The sequence below is a fragment of the Haliotis rubra genome, unplaced genomic scaffold (assembly GCF_003918875.1).
Source record: "Haliotis rubra isolate DU_JTF1 unplaced genomic scaffold, ASM391887v1 Scf220, whole genome shotgun sequence".
Lineage (NCBI taxonomy): Eukaryota > Metazoa > Mollusca > Gastropoda > Lepetellida > Haliotidae > Haliotis > Haliotis rubra.
In genome coordinates, this window is record NW_025766226.1 from 578,924 (window position 1) to 597,904 (window position 18,981).

The 18,981-nt window shown below is 39.7% G+C and overlaps 1 protein-coding gene across 4 annotated transcripts in view; it reads right to left on the reverse strand.

Moving 5' to 3' along the window:
* LOC124277351 (regulator of G-protein signaling rgs-2-like) overlaps positions 1-18,981 on the reverse strand; it is a 126,320-nt gene that overhangs the window by 14,944 nt on the left and 92,395 nt on the right. The window contains exon 1 of one of the 4 annotated variants that reach the window (XM_046713007.1): positions 8,781-10,082. The exons of the other annotated variants lie outside the window; for them this stretch is intronic. Within the exon in view, the coding sequence (XP_046568963.1) occupies positions 8,781-8,893 (113 nt within the window). The 5' untranslated portion in view covers positions 8,894-10,082. Of the gene's footprint in view, positions 1-8,780; positions 10,083-18,981 lie in introns of those variants that run through there. 4 annotated transcript variants of the gene reach the window in all.

Sequence of the window (18,981 nt, forward strand, 5' to 3'; positions counted from 1 at the left end):
ATACTTCACAAGTTAATACTCAGTCAGCACATATACCACGACGCCCCTAAAGTCAACAAACACGTTACCACACACGCACACACGCACACACCACATACAATACGACACCATAAGTAATTAGATCAACTGGCACAGCAACCCTCCATTCTGCTGCCAGACCCAGCAAGTGCCAATGGCCTTGTCTCTGGTGCGAGGCCTTACACAACACATACATGTGAACCATCGCATGTACAGCATCGCCCACGGCAGATGTGCACCAGAAACACAAGGAGTGGATCCCCACCATAATGTCCCCGCGGTCGATGCGGCTGTTAGCCTACAGACACACGTTGAAAGAGAAACACATGCCTTTATATATTGGAAACATCTGTGGAAGCAGCTTGGTTTCTGTAAACAGTGCATCGATACACACGGAACAATCGACCATAACAGGTTTTCCTTTGAAGTAGGATTGAAGGAGTTTAACGATTGAGATATATATCGGAACAATTACATATTACTCACACTCTATCTGATTTAGCAAGAAATTCAACGCCTTTCACCGACGTCACTATCGTTCTTAATGTTTTTTCTTTTCAATGTGTTCCTTTGATAAATAAAATCTGGGATAAAACGAAATTGCCGAGCAGCGAAATATTCACTTTTCTGGGCTTGCGTACAAAGATATATGCCAATATTTCTAGCCTTAATGGATATATTTCTTACTTTGAACACAGTGATGGATAATAATACCTTTAACTTTGTGTCCAGTGACAAATGGTAATATTTTTAGGTTATGTACATGAGTGAGTGAATGAGTGATTATGGTTTTACGCCGCTTTTAGCAATATTCCAGCAATATCTCGGCGGGGACACCAGAAATGGTTTTCACACCTTGTACCCATGTGGGGAATCGAACCCGGGTCTTCGGTGTGGGGAGCGAATGCTTTAACCACTAGGTTACCCCACCGCCCCTTATACGCAATGATGTATAGCAATGTTTCTACCCATATACAGCAACGTACAGCAATATCCATAACATTGAATTGTATAAGGCAATATTTATACTTAATATATATATTTAATAAGCTTTTATACCTAAAAATGGTCCCACTTTGTCATACCAACTTCTAAATGCCACTTCAAGAAGCTGTACACCCTTATATATAAGGTAAGGTAATCGATATATCCGTCATTTCGTCATAACCGGGTTCGTTATATAAGTAGTTTACTGTACCAATACATCTAACCTTATGTACACAGATGTATGGTAATACTTGTAACCTTATGAAATGTGAAGTCCGGAAATATACTCATGGAAACGAATAAGGGAAGTACAAGAAGTACAAGAGTTTCTTTATCTATTTCCAGAATTTCACCCACAGATGTATGGTAATACTTGTAACCTTATGAAATGTGAAGTCCGGAAATATACTCATGGAAACGAATAAGGGAACACATGAAAGTACAAGTGTTCCTGTACTTATTTCCAGAATTTCACCAACAGTGCAGTGCATACCTTGTGAAGAAACCTGGAAAAGTATAAAGGAACACTTGTACTTTCATGTGTTCCCTTATTTGTTTCCATGAGTATATGTCTACGCTTATGCAGAGTGATATGGTTATGCACCTGAGCTTGCATAATCTTCTAGATCTTGGGCGTAGTTTACAAAAGACGTCATACATATATAGAAGGTTAGTAAAGGAGCGCTTCATGACAAGACTTAGTGCGATAGCAACGGCACAATACCATACAATATACAATTCACATTCTGAAAACCCAACACATTTTATACCAGGGAGGTAAAACTCTTGAAGAACACAAATGTGTACACGAGTATATTGATCCTGAATGTATTTTCAAATACCTTATTTCTCACATTCTCTTATGCGCCTAAGAATCTTGAGTATCCGGTATAATACCATTGGATTCATCAGGTATTAATCCACAATAAAAGCTCCATTTTGTCGCGGTCATGTACATATTTTGTTGACAAATCAATACTATCAAGAAAGGTCACACATGATATAAACACCGGCGGTGATCAATAATTGAACACGGAAGGTAATGACCAGAGAAGATCGATATTTGGGCTCTCTCTGCTCAGGTAGAGACGGACACACGACTCGAGGCTAATAATATGCAATTATACGCTGGTGATAGAATATGGGATCCATTTGGCAAGGATGCACATGGTCTGTCAGAATTGTGCTCATGAGGAAGCGAGTTGATTGTAACTGGGATTGATGTAATCTGAAGGTACACATTTTTCATCTGAACAGGTTTTGACACAAGGATTAAGACTGAATGTTCGGTTATTGTGTTAGTATCTATTGATGTGTTTTCCTAATGGTAAACTTAATACCGTTATAGAGCATAGCTGTTTAGATTTCATCGAGAGATACATGCAACATTTGCACATATGTGTAAGCTATGCATTATCAGATGGCAAAGTTTGTCCTATCTCAGTGAATACGTTAAGAATGATAAATTATGATTGACAACAATTATTAATAGAGAGACCAAATCATACACAGAGATATTCCTAAATCAAATTTACTCTTATCGTTTTTGAACATGTTTCATCCATGAATGAACCCAGGATGCTGTGAAATAGATGCTCTTGAACATTTTAGTACGTCACAATAGTAATTTAAAAGGCAGACATTGGAGTGTCCCAAATATTTGAGTTCACAGACGAATGTTCAGGCATGAGTTCAAGAAATAAGGCAAAATGTTAAACTGAATAAACAACAGTTCCATGGAATACTAAGGATTGCTGCAGGTACATTATATTCAAAACTTTCAGCAGATATTCAACTGATCATTGCACCAGAAAAATCTATCATTCACTAATGTCATGTGTTATTCATAAAATACAAGATTACGTGCAGTCATTATCTGTGGATCGTTCGATGAAAATAGCTAATTAAACCCATGTTTTTACCAATGAATGCACTCAAGCTATGTCATCATCTATAATTCTGACATACATCAGATAATTCGTGGCCTTTCCGGAAGAACCATGAACTTCGTGCTGCAAGAACTATAGATACTGGCACCCAACGTAGTTAGGTTGAATAATGCATATGCAGATGAAGAAGAAATAAAATATGAACGTTATCTCAAAGTAAATGGAATCAAATGAGCCATTTATGATGAAAGGAGTATGAGATAGATTTAATCTTGTTTTAAATTATTCCACTGCATTTGGGCTTACGTACGAGTGATACAAAATAGGGCCTGTTGTAGACGTGTGAAAAACGTTAATGAAGCCCAAGGAAATGGGCATAGTGCTGACGAACCAGGGATTCAAACCCTCTATCACAGAGGAATGTTTAATGTTATGGATGGACAGACGAAACATGGCTTAATTCTGAATAGGTGTTACCGATTCTATTGGAATCCTCGTTGTTTTGATTTAAACGTAAGGGTGCAGAGGCTCTTTAGGTGCATGACATGTAAGCCAGTGCTGGCGAGCGAGAGTTGTGCCTGCAGAACATATACAAGATTTGCTAATACAGCTGCAGAACACGACAAAGAAACCTGATAATGTCAGAATGAAAAAAGTTGGCATCTCAACTGAAAAGATACAATTGCACCTTCGACTAACATACTGACAGATCTACAGGTTGGCACCTAGATTTTAAATGAGCAGTGACCTAAATGACAGATTATTCTGACAGCTATCTAAACATTCTGAAAGATTGTTTATAAATAAAAATAGACACAGTAGCAAACGAAGATACACAGTGGAAAAACACAGAAGACATTGTGGCAAACATGAGACACCGTGGCAAACATCGACAGACACTTTGGTAAACATAAAGACAGGTAAACCAGTAGAATGACGCAGTGTTTAAGGCAGAGACATTGTGGGAAGGAGAGACACACATGAAAGACAGTACCTAACAGAAACAGATGCAGCGGCAAACACAGGTTGACATGTTAGCAAATATAGGAGGCAGGGGCAAACAGAAGAGACAAAGAGTGGCTAAGATTGAGACTCATTGGCAAAATGAGAGCAAGATGTTGTCATCATTAGGGCCACAGTGAGAACCATGAAACGACAAAGTCTCAAACATGACACGCAGTGGCAAACAGAGGAAGACAGAGCATCAAACATTACACACAGTGGCAACAGAGGGAGACAAAGCCTCAAACATGACACACAGTGGCAAACAGAGGAAGACAAAGCCTCCAACATGACACACGGTGGCAAACAGACGAAGACAAAGCATCAAACATGACACACAGTGGCAACAGAGGAAGACAAAGCCTCCAACATGACACACAGTGGCAAACACTGAAAGACAAAGCCTCCTGTATGACACACAGTGGCAAACAGAGGAAGACAAAGCCTCCAACATGACACACAGTGGCAAACAGAGGAAGACAGAGCATCAAACATGACACACAGTGGCAACAGAGGAAGACAAAGCCTCAAACATGACACACAGTGGCAAACACTTAAAGACAAAGCCTCCTGTATGACACACAGTGGCAAACAGAGGAAGACAAAGCCTCCAACATGACACACAGTGGCAAACAGAGGAAGACAGAGCATCAAACACAGTAATGACACACAGTGGCAACAGAGGAAGACAAAGCCTCAAACATGACACACAGTGGCAAACACTGAAAGACAAAGCCTCCTGTATGACACACAGTGGCAAACAGAGGAAGACAAAGCCTCCAACATGACACACAGTGGCAAACAGAGGAAGACAGAGCCTCCAACATGACACACAGTGGCAAACAGAGGAAGACAAAGCCTCCAACATGACACACAGTGGCAAACAGAGGAAGACAAAGCCTCAAACATGACACACAGTGGCAAACACTGAAAGACAAAGTCTCCAACATGACACACAGTGACAAACACTGTAAGACAAAGCCTCCTGCATGACACACAGTGGCAAACAGAGGAAGACAAAGCCTCAAACATGACACACAGTGGCAAACAGAGGAAAACAAAGCCTCCAACATGACACACAGTGGCAAACAGAGGAAGACAGAGCATCAAACATGACACACAGCGACAACCACTGAAAGACAAAGCCTCCTGTATGACACACAGTGGCAAACAGAGGAAGACAAAGCCTCCAACATGACACACAGTGGCAAACAGAGGAAGACAAAGCCTCAAACATAACACACAGCGACAACCACTGAAAGACAAAGCCTCCAACATGACACACACAGGAAGACAAAGCCTCCAACATGACAGTGGCAAACACTGAAAGACAAAGTCTCCAACATGACACACAGTGACAAACACTGTAAGACAAAGCCTCCTGTATGACACACATTGGCAAACAGAGGAAGACAAAGCCTCAAACATGACACACAGTGGCAAACACTGAAAGACAAAGTCTCCAACATGACACACAGTGACAAACACTGTAAGACAAAGCCTCCTGTATGACACACAGTGGCAAACAGAGGAAGACAAAGTCTCAAACATGACACACAGTGGCAAACAGAGGAAAACAAAGCCTCCAACATGACACACAGTGGCAAACAGAGGAAGACAGAGCATCAAACATAACACACAGCGACAACCACTGAAAGACAAAGCCTCCTGTATGACACACAGTGGCGAACAGAGGAAGACAAAGCCTCCAACATGACACACAGTGGCAAACACTGAAAGACAAAGTCTCCAACATGACACACAGTGACAAACACTGTAAGACAAAGCCTCCAACATGACACACAGTGGCAAACAGAGGAAGACAGAGCCTCCAACATGACACACAGTGGCAAACAGAGGAAGACAAAGCCTCAAACATGACACACAGTGGCAAACACTGAAAGACAAAGTCTCCAACATGACACACAGTGACAAACACTGTAAGACAAAGCCTCCTGTATGACACACATTGGCAAACAGAGGAAGACAAAGCCTCCTGTATGACACACAGTGGCAAACAGAGGAAGACAAAGCCTCCAACATGACACACAGTGGCAAACAGAGGAAGACAGAGCATCAAACATAACACACAGCGACAACCACTGAAAGACAAAGCCTCCAGTATGACACACAGTGGCAAACAGAGGAAGACAAAGCCTCCAACATGACACACAGTGGCAAACAGAGGAAGACAGAGGATCAAACATAACACACAGCGACAACCACTGAAAGACAAAGCCTCCTGTATGACACACAGTGGCGAACAGAGGAAGACAAAGCCTCCAACATGACACACAGTTGCAAACACTGAAAGACAAAGTCTCCAACATGACACACAGTGACAAACACTGTAAGACAAAGTCTCCAACATGACACACAGTGGCGGACAGAGGAAGACAAAGCCTCCAACATGACACACAGTGACAAACACTGTAAGACAAAGCCTCCAACATGACACAAAGTGGCGGACAGAGGAAGACAAAGCCTCCTGTATGACACACAGTGGCAAACACTGAAAGACAAAGTCTCCAACATGACACACAGTGACAAACACTGAAAGACAAAGCCTCCTGTATGACACACAGTAGCAAGCAGAGAAAGGCAAATTTAAAGTTTCAATCATGAGACAATCAAACCGTGACAGAGAAAAGCATTGGTTAACATTGGAGACCTATTGAAAAACTGAGTGCCATAGAGACAAACATAAGGCCAGAGGCTAACACAGGTGCTGAGAAAAAGACTCAGTTGCGAACACAGAGATACATTGTGGCAAATACAAACGCCAGAGGAAAACAGAAGAGATTGAGAGTGGCTAAGATTGAGGTTCAGTGGCAAACAAAGAGACAAATGTGGCAAGCATAAGGGCCACGGAGACAAACATTGCAAAACACATGAGTACACATGAAGACAGCGAGATACGAAAATAGAAATAGACAAATTTAGAAACCTAGTGTCAAAATGTGTCAGTACTAACATAGTCAAGTGCAAAGAGGATGATAGAGGGAAAGCTGTGGCACACATTGGGAAACAGGCAAGATAGAGGGAAAGCAGTGACACACATTGGGAAACAAGCAAGATAGAGGGAAAGCTGTGACACACATTGGGAAACAGGCAAGATAGAGGGAAAGCAGTGGCACACATTGGGAAACAGGCAAAATAGAGGGAAAGCAGTGGCACACATTGGGAAACAGGCAAGATAGAGGGAAGCAGTGGCACACATTGGGAAACAGGCAAGATAGAGGGAAAGCAGTGGCACACATTGGGAAAGAGGCAAGATAGAGGGAAGCAGTGGCACACATTGGGAAACAGGCAAGATAGAGGGAAAGCAGTGGCACACATTGGGAAAGAGGCAAGATAGAGGGAAGCAGTGGCACACATTGGGAAACAGGCAAGATAGAGGGAAAGCAGTGGCACACATTGGGAAAGAGGCAAGATAGAGGGAAGCAGCGGCACACATTGGGAAACAGGCAAGATAGAGGGAAAGCAGTGGCACACATTGGGAAACAGGCAAGATAGAGGGAAAGCAGTGGCACACATTGGGAAGGAGGCAAGATAGAGGGAAGCAGTGGCACACATTGGGAAACAGACAAGATAGAGGGAAGCAGTGGCACACATTGGGAAAGAGGCAAGATAGAGGGAAAGCAGTGGCACACATTGGGAAACAGGCAAGATAGAAGGAAAGCAGTGACACAGGACGGACAGACACAATATTGTACAGGCACATAAGTAAACAAATTCAACAGTCAATTAAACACCAACAGAGATACAGATTTACACATGATTGTGTTCGAGAAAGATTAGTTCACCATATATCTCAACGTAACAGTGTCAGTTTTTACAATCACGTTATACAGCCTCAATGTTTATATTCACTGTCATCACACCAAACGACAATCACAAATCCATCCTCGATCACCCAGTGTAATAAATCTCCTTTCTATTGAGATAAAATCCGGGATTCATTCGCTGCCACAGCTTCTTTTTGAGGCCGAAACGAAGCTTTAATAGTTGTCCAATCAAATTACTCTCATTGACGAGAGAAATTATGTGCGAAGACATTGATCGGAAGAACGAAGCCATGGTAGCTAGCAATCCAAGGTATCCATTATAGATGAATGGAAGCGTATTGTACCGGATAAACGAGGATGCTCACATCCATGTATAGAAAGGTATACAAGACCTACAGACTATTTAGTCAACAGATATATACATACACACACTCCAAATATAGAATAAAGCAAATTATGACAAAACTAACACATAGTCTGAGCAGATGTTGAAACAGAAAGGGTCACTGAAAATGCACAATGAAAACGGTTGTACCACAGACGTATTGACATCAATATAGTTATAATTAGCTTCGTACTGAGTACCAGGAAAATAAATGATTATGCAACAGGTGTTGCCAGTATGTGTTACCACAGTTCGACAATGTTTAGTGCACTTCTTGACTGCATCCATCGATTTGCCATTAAACACAACAGATTAACTACTGCCTTTAACCTATAATTATCGTACTGTCACAGATTGCCACGCATAAACCCCGTTATATTTACAAATTGTGACCCTATAAAACGGTATCATGATGTTTATCCATGTAAGTATTATTGAGCAATATATAAAACCACACAGCGTTAATGTGTGCATTCCTGAAATCAACATTTGGATGTAATGTATTTAGAATGACAGACATAATTTGATGATAATCGATACTAAACATAGGGAGAGAATCAATAAGGATGTTAACAGGCTTGCCGAGAACGGTTAACGGTGAATTAATCATAAAGTCTGACCTCAAAGGGGAGATAAGTCGCATATAACAGTAAATGGAAGCATCAATTTATGGGTAAGAAGAAGGTAAACGAAGAAGTTCACAAATATAACCTTTTGAACAGCCAGGCCATAATGGAAGGGCTAGATATTATCCAATGGATATATCTGCTTAATCCAATATGGTGAAATCCTAACTGGTAGATTTCCTGTTTGGTAGACAGCATACACAGATTGGTTGTGATACCCCTCGAGCTTGAGGAAATCCTGGCAGGGATGGCACCAAAAGGAACGAACACATGAATGGGCTGGTACCCCAATCAGGTCTTATGTCTACTGTAGAACACCAATCACGACGGAATGGGTAGCTCAACCGCTGTCGATGGTGTCCAAGTAAATCTGTTGTTGAAAGAAGATGAAGTGGTCGTTGGTGTTGACTTTGGCATAAATATCCTTAGAGACATTTGCAAATGTAGAATTCACTTCACGTTGTCGATGTCGGCCCGACCTGAACACAGACAAGCAAGCTGTTGAAGAAGGTGAATGGAGTTTGGTTGTAAATCTCTCAAATGATCGTTCTTTGATAACACATTGAGTTGAGGTGTAAAATCACCGACACCTATTGCTTCATGAATCCATGTCGAGACACAAGGCAATCACAGTTTGCTGTATTGAGATAGGTACCACACATAACATTCCCATATATGTAACTGTTGAGTTAGAATTTCTTTATCTCGTCGAAGACTACGTCACGGTGATGCAATCAGTCAGAATGACCGCTATCGTGGAGAACCCGACTCCTCACAATAGATCCAAATGGGAGATGCGCTATGGTTCGTGAAATACCTTTATCAACGAGACGCCAGTCAAATTATAGGCCTGCGCCCCGGCTTTGTCAATAATGGTCTACCATGGTGGTTGTTTTGCTCGTGTGTCCTTCGATTCCCCTTATATCCTGACACACGCAGCTTTCAGTCGGAATAGTTAATCAACGAACCTTTTATCGTCAACATGTCCGCCCTCTTAAAAATCGAAAATGAGAATTGTGTCAGCCATAACACATTTCGCCATGGACGTCCAAGAAGTAGTCTCCAGGTCCACGGATACCAGAATGGCGGTGCAAGCCTTTCCAATTGTCGTCTGCCACCAGTCTGTGACAGACTTCACATGTAGAACTCTCTGGCTCGGTTCGACTAGGCGGACATCGAGAGACAGACCATTAGAATATCACCTCCTCTTGCACATCTAGTCCAGCCGCCTCCAGTAGATGGAATTTCACCTTGCATCCTCCATCTTGTATCGTGCCCGTCCCTACTGTCCGCTATCCCTTAGTTGTCACATCAGTCTGACAACCTCGCTTACCATGCAGATTTAGTAGTGTTGCGATCAGGCTCTATCTCTCTCTTGTTAGCGCTCCAGTGTGTTTGGCGAATTTCGATCAATACTATGCTCAGCAAATGAAACATTACCACTACCGACTACGTCATGGGCCTTAGGAAGCCGACTTGGCATAGGCTTCACTACCTCTACAGCCACGACCAGTGTCAACGCAGGAGCCAGTGTATCGCGGCTCATCGGTAATTACAGCCTAATTTCTACCCCAAAGGTACTAGTGTCTTCATCGACTGAACCGGTAAATAGATATACCAAAAGCGGAGCTTTCTGGACGGACAACTACTGTGTGTTGAATGTAAACATGATGGTCTCTCTGTGCTGTTGTGGTTGAATTATTGAATCGGTACAACAGGTAACAAATGCAATTTCAACGACTTCTGATTAATATTCCAGTTTCAAGAATGCAAAGCGATATTACCGAATACATAAACAATAATGACTTGATCAGGACTTCATCTGTACTGTTCTCTAATAGGAAGGTATACATGTGGAATGTAATGTATTATAATGTAAATATTATTCTATATAGTGATATCAATGACTATGTTATTGTCTTTAATTATATGTGAATATTGATATATGTACATGTTAATCGAAATATATTTTCGCAGTAAGGTTAAATTATTCCGTGATTATTTAATGATATGCGCTTTTAACATGCTCATGTTTAAAACAAACTTGTAGGTGTGGAAAAATAGCATGATTTGAAAATTATTAACATAATAACCTAATGATTAATAAATTGTATTCCACTGACATGTGAACGTCCAGTAAATGCAACAATTACTCATTCAAAACCCGACTGTGCATCTACATTTAAGAAAAAACTAAAAGTTAAATATTCATTTGAGTATGCGTTTCTTAAACGAAATCATACATTTAAAAAAATGATTATATTTCATTTTGAAAATATAGTTTGTGAAACCTCATAACAGCGCCGCGCGTCTGTACGTCATCCTCGCGTCCTTCACATATTTCCCACAATGGCATCTATGAGCTAGCATAGCACACCTCGATATATAACGAGCAAATTGAGGGCAATTTTGTCCTAATTCTATCATTTGGCATGCAGCCTGAACGTCACATCTCTATTGTCTCGCTGTTTCTCGACCTAATACAGTTCTCTTTTTGTAGCATATTACCTATTCAGGCGTGAACGTTCCCTGGGATCGACTACAAGGATCAATTACTATTTTCCCCTGCTTGTTTCACCGTTATCGATATCTGAAAGGCACCAATATCTGCAGATCATGCTGGCCGTGATTACCGATCTGAGAAAGTCTGAAGAAGACGCGAGGGTTATCGACAGTATTGAAGCACACCACCCTCAGCCAGAGGACGTGCCATCTACACCAATACCGTTGGGCTCGATGAGAAGTGTTGCAAGACGCTTGTCAGTGAGATACCATCTCGTTATAGCCACCCACTTTGGTCTTCGCGTATATTTCATGGTATATTTCAGTGTGGGTTTCGGTGTATTTATCAGTGTATTTTCAGTCTCATATCAGTGTATATTTCACTATATACATGTATATCCGTATATACATGGCGGTGTATATGTCAGTTTACAATTCAGGTTATATATGAGTCACTGTGTATATTTCGGTGCACATTTCAGTGTGCATTACAGAGTATATATGAGTGTATATTTCGGTGCACATTTCAGAGTGCAAGACAGGTTATATATGAGTGTATATTTCGGTGAACATTTCAGAGTGCAAGACAGGTTATATATGAGTGTATATTTCGGTGCACATTTCAGAGTGCAAGACAGGTTATATATGAGTGTATATTTCGGTATACATTTCGGAGTGCAAGACAGGTTATATATGAGTGTATATTTCGGTGCACATTTCAGAGTGCAAGACAGGTTATATATGAGTGTATATTTCGGTGCACATTTCAGAGTGCAAGACAGGTTATATATGAGTGTATATTTCGGTGCACATTTCAGAGTGCATTACAGGTTATATATGAGTGTATATTTCGGTGCACATTTCAGAGTGCATTACAGGTTATATATGAGTGTATATTTCGGTATACATTTCAGAGTGCAAGACAGGTTATATATGAGTGTATATTTCGGTATACATTTCAGAGTGCAAGACAGGTTATATATGAGTGTATATTTCGGTGAACATTTCAGAGTGCAAGACAGGTTATATATGAGTGTATATTTCGGTGCACATTTCAGAGTGCATTACAGGTTATATATGAGTGTATATTTCGGTGCACATTTCAGAGTGCATTACAGGTTATATATGAGTGTATATTTCGGTGCACATTTCAGAGTGCATTACAGGTTATATATGAGTGTATATTTCGGTATACATTTCAGAGTGCAAGACAGGTTATATATGAGTGTATATTTCGGTATACATTTCAGAGTGCATTACAGGTTATATATGAGCGTATATTTCGGTGCACATTTCAGAGTGCATTACAGGTTATATATGAGTGTATATTTCGGTATACATTTCAGAGTGCAAGACAGGTTATATATGAGTGTATATTTCGGTATACATTTCAGAGTGCAAGACAGGTTATATATGAGTGTATATTTCGGTATACATTTCAGAGTGCATTACAGGTTATATATGAGTGTATATTTCGGTATACATTTCAGAGTGCAAGACAGGTTATATATGAGTGTATATTTCGGTATACATTTCAGAGTGCAAGACAGGTTATATATGAGTGTATATTTCGGTATACATTTCAGAGTGCAAGACAGGTTATATATGAGTGTATATTTCGGTATACATTTCAGAGTGCATTACAGGTTATATATGAGTGTATATTTCGGTATACATTTCAGAGTGCAAGACAGGTTATATATGAGTGTATATTTCGGTATACATTTCAGAGTGCATTACAGGTTATATATGAGCGTATATTTCGGTATACATTTCAGAGTGCATTACAGGTTATATATGAGTGTATATTTCGGTATACATTTCAGAGTGCATTACAGGTTATATATGAGTGTATATTTCGGTAAACATTTCAGAGTGCAAGACAGAATATATATGAGTGTATATTTCGGTGTTCACTTCAGTGAATATTTCAGAGTACGTTCCAGTGTTTTACGCCGTTTCAGAGCAAATACTCCACGAATGTATGCAGGATTTCATATGGACAATATTTGTCTTACATTTATCTTACATCCACCAGTCAATACGATCCACTACATACTGGTTCTGTATATATGTAATATGCTCAAAAGTAAATAATATTACAATAATTGCAACAACACGTTTAGGCAAAGTATTTTCTGAATAGTTTTGATATAAGTTCTTTTACCAGGCTGCTCATTCCCGCACCCAACTACACAACATTATATCGCCGGATTAAAATCATTCGCATCACTATTACCTTGCATATTTCAGTATGTACATTAATAGAATATCTAATAGCCCGGTCATGCACCTGTGAAAGGGCAGCTAACAACTGTCTGTGGGTTCGGGAACACAGTGTGTATCCTCAGTTCCTACTCATAATAACATATTTTTCATCCCCCTTCAGCCTTTTATACCAAAGGGCAATGGAGGAGCCTGGTGGTTAAAGCGTTCGCTTGTCAATGCCAAATTCCGGGTTCGATTCCCCACATTGGTAAAATGTGTTAAGCCAATTTCCTCGATATTGCTGTGACATTGCTAAAAGCGGCGTAAAACCATACTCACTCACTTTTAGCCAAATTCAATCTGTTTTAGCGGATAACCGTGACTGTCTCCAATAATTTTTCGAAACGTTATCAATAAAAAAATTATTGGATTCTGATGCCTTACAATATAATCCTGACAAATGTATTGCTATTTACAATCTTTGAAAAATCATGACGAACAAGATACACAAAATGGTTTGAGAAAAATGTCCACAAACAAAATGCAGTATAATTCACCGTGACTGCAACCGCGTTGCAACCCTTAACGCATACCAACACAGGTATATTCTTACACTTAAACTTTTAAACAATAAGAGATTTTACACGATTAAATAATGGTCTTCCAGCTGGTTACTGTTTACAGTTATGTCCACAACAGTACAACTGCATTATGTTAAACATGACGAACGAGAAGCACCGATGGCACGGCCATGGCGGGTATTGATTTTCCCTCACGCTGATAAGTATGTGGACATCCTATTACTGTAGCGTTTTGAGTGTGACAGGGAAATAATTTCAAACACTTATCATCAGGACCAACAAAGACAACGGATGAATTCCCTATATTAGGTATTCGGATTTAGGGCAAAATGGCAATATTTATACTCCACCAATATACAAAGATGCAGTGGGCATAGAGATTGTAAATCGCTACCTAAATACTATGGCATTGTTGCCACATTCGTCGTTTTATTGAAAACCATTACGCCGTAACGCTTGAAAATCTTTCAGAGAATATTTTTAGTGCTTTGGGATATCGACCGCTAGTCCATAGTCCAAGGCACCAAATGTCTGTTTTGGACTAGTACGCCATTCTCATTACCTTGCCGTCGAAAGCATTTCCTCAGTAATTATCCATTTTTTTAAAAAATTACAAGTCGTCAAAATGCCTTAATGGTATTTTGTATGAAACATTGATGCTTGTGTAATCATGAAAATGAAATTGGATTACTCCAGGTAATAGGCTGTCTGAGTGTTTCGTAACAACCACTCACATTTCTCTGGATATATTTACATTGTCAATCCACTGCTCTATATGTATAGAGAGTACAGATTGTATTTTTAAAAATAATATATGAGATTATAAAGGCAATACAAGGGTAAAAAGAACAAGAGAAATAAAGTAACACAAGGCTGAACTCATCACCATTTTATGTGTATTAAATTACATATTGACAGATGCCATCGAGGGGCCACAATTATGTATTAGTTACGATTGCGTGACACTATTGGGACCATACCCACATTTTAGCTTAAACATTTTAGCATCAAGTTTCACATACATCGAAAAAGCAATAAAACTAGGGAAATTGGGGGTTATTGAAAGTCAAGGTCACATATCAGGTACAGACTCATTGCTTTTACCATCAAATTGATAATGTTACATTGAGAATGGCTGAGAAACTTTACATTTTCAATATGGCTGTCGCGACCCAAAAGTCTTTTGAAGGGGAGATGTTGCAAATGCAACCAAACTATATATCAATGAAAGGTGAAGGTCAAATGATACATAAATACATGCGCTGGATTTTTGAACGTAAATAGTTTTTGTTTGTGTTATTCCGTTTAAATCGTTGTTCATACATCAAGCTTACGAACCTGCGCAATGCTCAGAAATCTCATTTCTAATATGGCTGACATGGCCGCCATTTTGAAAAACAGGATAAGAATTCTGTGACCAATTTGAAGAGACTTCAAAGCTGGGCTCATCTGTTTCTCAAAGGCCTTGTGGCTTCAGACGAAATGTTTACGACAAGGACGGAACACGGACAACGCGCCGCGAGATTAGATCACCTGACTTCAGCCGAGCTAAAAACGTCTACCGCCCACCCAACGCTCACTTGTGATGATAATTACTGAAACCACATGCGGTCAGCTTAATACGCTCCTTCAATACATTCACTCACACTGGAAAATATGTTTACTGTCCTCTCTCCTCTGTAATATCACATGACTGGATTTCCCAGATTTGGTTGGAGTTCATGATGCGTGCGGTGGTAGTTTTGCGTTACACCTCCTCGGAAGAACGTTAAGTCCAAACTAACAGTACAGGCGGATTGTCTTTAACCTTCTTGAGACAAAGGCAACTGAGAGCGTTTTTCCTCCTCTTCCTTTATAGAAAGACAGTGAAATGTTCACCCGAACAATTTTGATTATCTGCGCATGCTTATCAAGAACCTACTAAAACTCAAACCTGAAGCGAAACGGACACGGATTGCCCCCGGGAACAATATTCAAAACGCCGCCTTTTAATAGCTATGGTTACATTGGTATATTAGCGCAAAAGCCCTAAAAAGCTATCATTTAGAGACAGATTAAAACTTCATTATGAGAATGTGCTCATGATTCGTTATCAAATATTAATGATTCCTGGTGTTTAGGAAATGTGTACTTGCCAACCATACTCACTGAACCATGATAAAGACTATCATAGAAATATTCCTAAAATATCCCTGAGTAAATCAGCTGGATATGCACTAAACAGTTTAAAATGTCAACAAGGGCAGCAACATTAACAACATTGCGGTCAACATCAATTTTTTTCTGCATGTGTCCTAGGGTCTTATAACACGGAATTCTATAGACATTAACAAAATATTACGTCAGTTGAAAAACACGTTCGTGTGTTTCGAAATAAACAGCAAACATCATGCACAATGGAATCCGTTTGTAATGCACCAGGTCAAATTGTAATGTCTACTTGTATTGATAGATGGAAGCCAACATCAACGATATACCCAGGCATTACAGTAATAGGTATTATTCATGAAAATTACTCATGAAAAAGAGAATTAGTACCATTAGCTTATTGGATCCTGATTTACATGAGGGAATCTTTCAATATGTTCTCAAGGTCAAATTACGTTCTTTATATTCATTGTCGTCTTATCGGTATATCAGTGTACTTAACGCTAAACGCCTTCCCAAGGTCTTGAAACATATCATTGCACCAAGGCTGCTCACAGATGATGGGACCATGAGACCATCCCTCAAATTACGACCGTGTCTCCCATCGGGAATAATGTCACTAGTACGTGCACAGCAAGTATGAAAAATGGCATTATCTCTCTTCAGCATTCCGGCAAAGCCCTTGCTGATCAGATCTCGAAGTGCAGTCGCTATGAACCGATAAAGTCATAACAGTATTCCGCTGAAAGAGAGTGCCCATTAATATTGTATGCCCTCATTGAAGGTTTGGGTTTCGTTTAGTTCCCACTGAGCTGAATGCTCGAGAGTGCATCATCTGTTGTGGGACCCTTACACTACAATAGCGTTGATGTTAGACTCATTCTGAGTCCTCTTGCGAGAGGGCTACATGTGCTTTGATGTTGTGTGGCTGGCATTCACTGTGGAACAGTGTTGCATTTCTATATCATTTTGGTTAAGAGTCAGTAGAGGGCAGTGGTGGACTACTTACTATATTTAGACTCGGAGTTGGGACTCGTTTAGAAGCTTCTAGAGCAGCCGGAATACTCTAGTTACAGAATGTTCCAGAATAGCAACTTCTGGAAGACATTCATACAGACATATTTTATCTCACCTTGCATCTCATACTGTATAGCACATCACATTAAAACCTGCAGCTGTGAGAGGGCCTTCATCACTCAGGATTCCAAGCCTAGGCCTATTTTGAAAGCTTGGCCACTAGGTGGATTAAATCATCATCGTCTTATTGCTATCATCACTGCTTGTATATACTACTGCAACTGAGTTTGCACTGCCATTAGATTTGTACAGCCAGTCTATTTTGTACTGCCATTAGATTTGTACTGCCACTTTATTTTTACTGCCATTTTCATTGTCAATTTGTGTTTCAGAATACAATTATTCATTGTATACTATTATTTGTTCTTTGTAGGTTTCTTCTCTTAATTATTTTACGTAAGATTTTGGATTTACATGTTTCTACAACTTGGAAGTCGACACGTAACCATTGGCCTGTACACCTTTGGGATTTTCTCGAATTTAGCAAGAAAATGCTGTTCTTATCTCAATATTTCGTTATGTACGGCTTACACAATGCATTCCAATTAGTAATTTATGTTGTTTTTTTTTTATTTTGACGCCCCCCAATTAATTCAGCATAGGTAGCCACGGTTTTACAAATATATCACGTCATCTACAATTAAATGCTTCATAGAAACTTTGAAATCAGTATAGTGAGAGTTATAAATAAAGTATTTTACACCCAAAATTTGAGTTTTAAAATATGCATTTAATTTTTTTTAAATTTTAATAGCAGGGGATGGACGCTGGATTTCATCAAATATAGCTTACTAATAGAACAACACGACATCAGACTACTTCATGGATCAAATCAGTAACATAAAATCAAACAGTTTTGATTGGGCGATATGACAGATCCCACAACAACGCTTCAAGAAACACAAAAACTCATGAGGTATTCCATTCCATGCATTCTGATTTAATGAAAAAACCAGCAGAAAGTCTTCTATACATCACGTTGATTCTGTCAACATGCAGAGGAAGCAAAAGATAATTACTTAAGACGATTGTTTCAAATCAATGCTGATTACCATTGGAAATAGACCCAAAATAAGCCACAGTAGGAGTTCAGTTTTGAACCATAGGTATGACAACCTACGGTCACGGCAGTCCGGGCCTAAGCCAGGGAGATCTGATTGAGGCTGATACTCTGTGCCTGTGGCTATGATTAGGATTGCTCCATGACGTAGATTCCTACACTTACAAATCTCTGGTACATGTAATCGGTCACCGTTAGAAGCAGGGATCACGCGGAGAGTATTCGGATTGCCACGGGCATAGTTCAGCACGAGAACAACTGACCACAGTTAGAGTTCTTCAACATGATTCAATAAGATAAAAATGAAGAACAGAACCCGATGATTGTGTCAATCATATATATCAGACTTCGCCATAATACGTATTTCTGAAAAGATCGTTGAACCAGACAATCAGGAGAATATTGTTGGATGGGATTCAAAAGCTTTGGCGGACATATGTAATGTAGAAATAAATAATACGAACATGAAACCACTCTGCGGTTATTTTGTCAGTCATAAAGACGAAATTTCACAGTCACACACGTTTCCAAAGATCAGTCCAAGAGCATATGAAGAAATGTTTTAGAGAACTGTTTCTGATAAAGACAACTTGAATACATTCACAATTAGGGTAAAAACAATTTAAAGGATAACCAGATGATGTGGACGAATGCTCATACAATAAGATGAATGTTCAGGCCACATGATAAATGTTCATACCATTGATGTA